The following is a 7,381-nucleotide window of genomic DNA, read 5'->3' as shown; positions in this document are numbered from 1 at the left end:
CCCTCCATCCATCCGTCACTCAGCCACTCCCTCCCTCCGTCACTCAAACAATCCCTCCATCCATCTGTCACTCAGCCACTCCCTCCCTCCGTCACTCAAACAATCCCTCCATCCATCCGTCACTCAGCCACTCCCTCCCTCCGTCACTCAAACAATCCCTCCAGCCACCTGTCACTCAGCCACTCCCTCCCTCCCGCCACTCCCTCCATCACCCACCCTCCCTCCAGCCACCTGTCACTCAGCCACTCCCTCCATCCCACCACTCCCTCCCTCCATCACCCACCCTCCCTCCAGCCACCTGTCACTCAGCCACTCCCTCCATCCCACCACTCCCTCCATCACCCACCCTCCCTCCAGCCACCTGTCACTCAGCCACTCCCTCCCTCCCGCCACTCCCTCCATCACCCACCCTCCCTCCAGCCACCTGTCACTCAGCCACTCCCTCCATCCCACCACTCCCTCCCTCCATCACCCACCCTCCCTCCAGCCACCTGTCACTCAGCCACTCCCTCCATCCCACCACTCCCTCCATCACCCACCCTCCCTCCAGCCACCTGTCACTCAGCCACTCCCTCCATCCCGCCACTCCCTCCATCACCCACCCTCCCTCCAGCCACCTGTCACTCAGCCACTCCCTCCATCCCGCCACTCCCTCCATCACCCACCCTCCCTCCAGCCACCTGTCACTCAGCCACTCCCTCCATCCCACCACTCCCTCCCTCCATCCATCCCCTGGTCCTCACCCTCGGTCAGCTCGCTGCCGAACACCACAGCCTTAGCGTTTGAGATGGTGACGCAGTGCACCAGGGCCTCCAGCCGCAGGTTAAAGTTGATCAGAGCAGCCTCCACTCCTATCTTGGCCATGCCCAGCCAGAGGCCCACGTACTGGGACCGGTTCTCCATGAAGAGAGCAACCACATCCCCTTCCACAAAGCCCCTCTGGAGCAGCAGGTTGGCCACGCGGTTGGAGTACTCGTCCAGCTGCCGGAAGGACCACTTCTCGCCTGTGCCCTCGAAAATGAGCGCAGTCTTGTCCCCATGGCGACGCACCGTCTCGGCGAAGATCTTAGGGAGGGTGTTTCGTTCCTTCAGGTGACGATTGACGTTTGACTTCACCTTGAGGAGGACGCCTGCCGCACTGTGGAGGAGAGGGAGGTTAAAGAAGACCTGAGAAACAATAACTCAGAGAACTAAGAGCCTAAAGAGAACATGACGTTAATCTGAATGCAGAGACATGGTGGTAAACTAGCCGGACTTGCATGCCCTAATGAACACAACCCTGATGTTCATTTGCATGGCTTTCCTGTGAGGAAGCAATAAACTACATTAAGCAATCTATGATGAAGCAATACATGTCTTGTTTCTGGGATCAAAGTTCAAATCCAGAAAAAGCTTCCAATTTACATTGAGAAACAAATATGCTGATAAAACTGTAGCAGGTCATTTTATAACTGTGGCAATTCTTAAGCAAACAGACATCAATGTCCATTTAAAGACTCATTAGTTAGTGCTACAGCGGCTTTGAGTTGTAAAATATTGTAACACCAAGGTTTGTTTCGCTCTCCAGGACAAAGTCTAAATAAGCAATAAAAACATCCTATTCATGAGGATAGGCTATAGATGACATTTTCACAAAGCTATACATGCCCCCTGAAAGTGTTTTTCTGTATGATTTGAGTGGGAGTAGTACTCTTTGTATTTTACTGTATATAAAAGTTATACCCTTTCTATTCATAAGCTATACAGGTCCATGGAGGTTTGAGGTTGTCCCTCTGAACGGGCAGGTTTAACTGAAACCATTCCTATGGGGTGAGTCACTCAAGGGGTACGAGGCGTTTCTCCAACCAGCGACTACTTCCTCTTAAGTTTTATTACTAAACGGTACAGTAGGGAAACAGAGCCCCTCACATGAGTCTCACAATAACAGCCAGTCACCACTACTACTCTTTTAACACTATCGTGCGGATCCAAACTGCACTGTGCTGGCTCAAATATTTTATTTTCATTGTCCTATCCTGCCTGGTTCCAGCCACTATGGTGGACGCCTACCCAGACTAGGGTAGCAGAACTTGCCTTGGTTTGGCTAAGTAGTAACAACCGATTCAGATAGAAAAAGGTATGTTCCTATCTCACTTGCAATAATATTTTATTTAACTAGGCAAGTCAGTGAAGAACAAATTCTTATTTACAATGACGGCCTACCCCGGCCAAACCTGAATGACGCTGGGCCAATTGTGCGCCGCCCTATGGGACTCCCAATCACGGCCGGATGTGATACAGCCTGGATTCAAACCAGGGACTGTAGTGACACCTCTTGCATTGAAATGCATTGAAATGCAGTGTCTTAGACCTCTGCGCCACTCGGTTTATTCCATTAGGGACTAACGTGTCGCTTTATAGGTTGGTTTATTATGGGATTCATCTATGACCATGATGAAACCCGTGTGGCCGACACGTTAGTCCCTAATGGAATAAACATGATTTATTATTGCTTGAATGTGCAACTACTTGCACATTCATCACTCCACTGTTTAATTGCTAAATTGTAATTATTTCACCACTACGGCCTATTTATTGCCTACCTCCCTAATCTTACTACATTGGCACACACTGTATATAGACTTTTTTATTGTGTTATTGACTGTACGTTTGTTTATTCCATGTGTAACTCTGTCGCACTGCTTTGCTTTATCTTGGCCAGGTCGCAGTTGTAAATGAGAACTTGTTCTCAACTGGCCTACCTGGTTAAATAAAGGTGAAATAATATATATATATATTTTTTAAAATTGAAAGTGAGATAGGACATTACTTCTCTGAATAATCAGGTCGACGCACCACAAACTTCACTCCAAGTAAGGGTTTTTCTGATTCCCCGAGCCAGACACTTCAGAACATTGAAGCATTACGACACCAATCCAGACCTTTCGGATCAGAACATTGAAGCATTACGACACCAATCCAGACCTTTTGGATCAGAACATTGAAGCGTTACTTGGGTGCAAGGGGAAGTACCTGTCACCATGGTGAACGGATCACAACACTAGCTAGCTTTGACTGTGAACTCGTAACACAGAGAAACCTCAGCACCTGTCTCTCTCATCTGTCTGCTTTGTCTCTGCTCTCTCTGCCACGTTTAGTCTCGTTTGTCCTTGAACATTCCGCCATACATGACTAACTCAACATTCCCTTCTGTAACACACGTGAGCTTTTGTCTCCTCTGTGGCACATTCCTCCTTGTCTTACAGGAATGTGCTGCTTTTCTTGTTGTAGACAATTAAACTCCTATAGTCCTAACCATGGTGAAGGTATCTGTTGTCTAAATGTATTGGTTGTTTAACGCCATTAAAACCCGAGGAGCACTGACGCACGTGTTTCTGTAAACATGCTTCTGACTTGCAGACAGGTGTAGACAGGTCCACACTGACACACACCCAACATCCCACACTATACTTCCACTCACTGTAAATCTCTGCTGATGGTTTTGGCGAAAATGAGTAGGAACTTCCAGCCTCCAGAGCCCAGGTAGAAGATGAGGATGGAGGGGAGGACCTGGAACCAGGGCAGGCCCACCAAGAGACGGAGCAGGAAGAGGAGGACGGTGCAGCAAGCCAGGCGCATCATCCTTGAGAGAAAGGAAAACAAGTCACGGTTAATGTCATCATGTTACATCCATTTTCTAGACTGAGAATAACAAGAGTCTCGATCAATGGTTCCACATTTCTGAAAAAGAGTTAGTCAATTTGGCTTTTGCAAAGGACACCTTGCTTCCTTGTTTCCCTCCCACGAAACAAACGTTAACAAGCTGTTCTAAAGCTTGAAAAACTATAATTATAAATGACAAAACACATTCACTTTTTTTTTCTCTCTTCTGTTCTAGCACAGAGGTTGCACTCACAGTGAACCTGTGGTGTGTGGTGTGCGGTCTTCTCTACTTCCTTAGTTGAAAGCACTTGTAGTGCTCTCTGGATAGAGTGCCTACTGAATTACTAGCTAATATATCAAATGTACCCTTACAACAGGTCTATAGCCTACAGTCTGACCTTTTGCACTAGATGAGTGTAGTGGGCTAAATCAGGGTCACACAGAGTGGTTCTGGGTAGTCTTAAATCTATTTTGAAACAAAAGTATACACCTCACACACATTGTTATGGGCTTAGAAAAAAGACAATTGTACCATGTCAGATATATAGTTTAAATGTATTCCATTTTGAGTTTCCATCACAATAATACACTTTATATACACGTCACAGAAGACTGAAATATAACAAAACTGTTTGACATAGAAAGACAGGATTTTCATTAAAAAAGTAATTGTGAAAAATATTAAAAACTTTCCACCCAAGAGGCCAAAGAGGGTGCTATTGGTCATTGACTGCAGGAAAGGGCTACAGAGGGTGACCAAAAACACCACCTTTGCTGCCTCCAAGCCTTTCCTGAGATGGAATCACATCTAGTTGTGGTAGATTAGTTCTGTTCATCCAGGGTTTTCTCCATCAGGTGGAGGGGCCTCACTTTCTCTGTTCTAAATCTCTACCGTGGTTCCCTCTTTACCCCCCCCCCTTTAAAAAGGTGTTCCTATTTATTTATCACTTTCAGAATTAGACCACTACATGCAATTATGTATAGGCCTTATGCTTGTCTGTTTCTGCAAGGTCCAGTTTGTGACTGTCCTAACCAAAGAAGTCTTCCTGGCCAGGTAGCAGGCCAGCACCACAATCGATGTAAAAACTAGGCCAAAGGTACAAGGTATATGTTGGTATCATGTCGGTATGCAGCACCGGAGAGAAATGTAGTTTATTATGGTTCTTGTCTGGACATCCTGTCCATTTACAGCACAAGCTTGGGTTCACAGATGACATTAAAATGGATTATTTACTGTCGGACACAGAGACTAGAGCCAGCACAGATCCAGAGGACACATGCGGTAGCAAAAGTTGGTACCTGTGTCAACAAGAGCATATCATTTTTGTTTACGAGATATACATTTCCGTTATGAAGGGGGGGGCAGGATAGTTATGATCGCGTGCGTCAAAGTGCTCATCATCAAGACCCACTCTGCGCCACGAGGGATATTACACGCTCTGGTCAACATGGCAATACATACATTTATAATGTAGCTTAGGCGATGGCCCTCAATAGATGGTGAAACATTGCTGCGATTAAATAATATGACTATTTACTTGGCTATAAATCATCATCATCCAACATCAGGGAAAAGGTGAACGTTTAATAACCTGATTTATAAACTATATGGTTTAACGCACGGTAGCGGTATAGAAGCAGCAGTACTGCGGTAGGAGAGAGAGAGAGAGAGAGGGAGAGAGAGAGAGAGAGAGAGACAGACAGAGACAGAGAGAGAGAGAGAGAGAGAGAGAGAGAGAGAGAGAGACAGACAGACAGAGACAGAGAGAGAGAGACAGAGAGAGAGAGAGAGAGAGAGAGAGAGAGAGAGACAGAGACAGAGACAGAGACAGAGACAGAGACAGAGACAGAGACAGAGACAGAGAGAGAGAGAGAGAGAGACGGGAAATACATCAAATAAAAAAAGCTCGAGCCCATCACCAGCAGCTACGCCATGTGCGCGAGCCTACCAAATATAACCTAATCAGAACCGCTACATCTCCATTCGATCGAACCGTAGTCCATTTATGACAAGATGATAAGTGGAGCGCAACGAACGGCACACTAGATTGGAGCGGTGGCTATCCGGTAGCCTCTAAATGTATTGTGTCAACGCTGCTGACTGCATCCCGTTTTCCGGCACTGATCGCTGTATGAAACATGATGGTCGGCCTGCATAACGGAAAAATAAATGGTCCAACAGAATCAAACCTGGTCCATTCAAACACAGGCTTCCTTCCATATATACACTGGCAAGGTTGATAAAGGACAGTTGGGTGAAGCCTGAGCTATTCAGACTTCACTAGGCTAGGCTACTAAATAGGCTAATAATGGATCCGGAAACCCAGACCATTGAATGATATAGAAATTACAAGTGTTATGAGGCCTACCTTGTTTCACGTCCCCCACAAACACAGTAATGTGCGTATTACACCGGACGTGGAACTCGTTTTGTACAATTCCACCTTGATTGGTTTAGCAAAACCTTCCACCACTCTGGCGTCTACTTGCACATTGACAGACACAAGGGTCTCCGATAACAGCGCATTGCCCCCCCCCCCCTCTCCGGCGTATTTATATCAAATTTGCCTGCCTCCTTGGTTCGACTTTGCCTCTATATAAATCATCCGTTCATTCCTATCGCCAGTACAATTTGTTCAGTTTCATTGTAGCAATAAACTCGCTCGCTACAGTAATTCGAATGACCTTATCATTTTCTTAGTTGAGCCGTCCTCCGTATCCACCGGTATTATGTGTAAGCAGCGAAGAGTGACTAGCGCTAGGACCAATCATATTACCCACAGTTTATAATTGCTTCCCATAGAGGTGGAGCTTGCTACAGCATAAATTTCACAATCAACGAAATGCGGCCCTTCTTTCGACGAGTGAGTGCACGTCTCATTCCAGCTGGTTGTGACACCGACACGGCCCTGCTGCGGGACTGTGTGACGCGCATTAAACCCACATAGCCCAAATCGTATGGGTGGGGGAGATTTGCGTATACAGTCATACCACCACCACTCGAGGAGCCGCTGGTGAACGTCTGAACTGTACCAGACCTGCGCAAAACGGCAGTTCTATTCTTCCTATAATAAAACACAGGCCTCCACTAGAGCGCAACGACGCAGCATTGGCACAGTTCGGATGCTCGGATATGGACCGAGGTGCAGAGTTCAGAAAGGCATTATTTTGTACACCATAACCGCATCCTTCTATTGCAGTACAGTAAGTCACTGCAGACAACTGAATCTTTAAAAAGACTGATAAAATGATCACAGGGTAACATTTGATCATTACAGAAAGCCCTTTTTGAATAGTATTATACAATTCTTGTTCAATGAGGGTGCCTTGCGGTTGCTTGCTATATCCTATTTCTACAGCATGACAAAATGTACAGTATAAAAAGCTGTGCAGGGCCAGAGGACACTATTCTCTTTGAGAAATGCAGGAGATCAGATAACAAGAGAAGACACCAGTAGGCCTAGCCTACTGATCATTTAATCACCTGGGAGGTGCAGCAGCACTTCTAACAGTCACTAAGTGCCCAAGACAAAACGTTATCAGTGTTTTCCACATAGATTACGGGAAACGCCTCATTCTCATTCGGTGACCTTCACAACTTTCTCCTACAATAGCGGCCAATGTGGCTGTGGACTAGCAATAAAGTAGACAACCTCTAAAAACACTGCACTCTTAGAAAAAAGGGTTCCTAAAGGGCTCTTCGGCTGTCCCCATAGGATCAACTTTTTTGGTTCCAGGT

At 46.3% G+C, this 7,381-nt stretch overlaps 1 protein-coding gene across 1 annotated transcript in view; it reads right to left on the bottom strand.

The window, feature by feature from the left end:
- Positions 1-6,502, bottom strand: part of LOC115149422 (long-chain fatty acid transport protein 4) — a 26,142-nt gene extending 19,640 nt beyond the window's left edge. Inside the window, exons 1-3 of the mRNA XM_029692265.1 lie at positions 6,012-6,502; positions 3,461-3,622; positions 744-1,138 (exon numbers count right to left, since the gene is read on the bottom strand). Of these exons, the coding sequence (XP_029548125.1) occupies positions 744-1,138; positions 3,461-3,621 (556 nt within the window). The 5' untranslated portion in view covers position 3,622; positions 6,012-6,502. The remainder of the gene's footprint in view (positions 1-743; positions 1,139-3,460; positions 3,623-6,011) is intronic.
- Between the last annotated feature and the right edge of the window lie 879 nt (positions 6,503-7,381).

Source organism: Salmo trutta, chromosome 15 (assembly GCF_901001165.1).
Source record: "Salmo trutta chromosome 15, fSalTru1.1, whole genome shotgun sequence".
NCBI classification, from domain to species: Eukaryota; Metazoa; Chordata; class Actinopteri; order Salmoniformes; family Salmonidae; genus Salmo; species Salmo trutta.
Note: the sequence above shows the minus strand (reverse complement) of the source record. Positions and strands in the feature narration are given on the sequence as shown.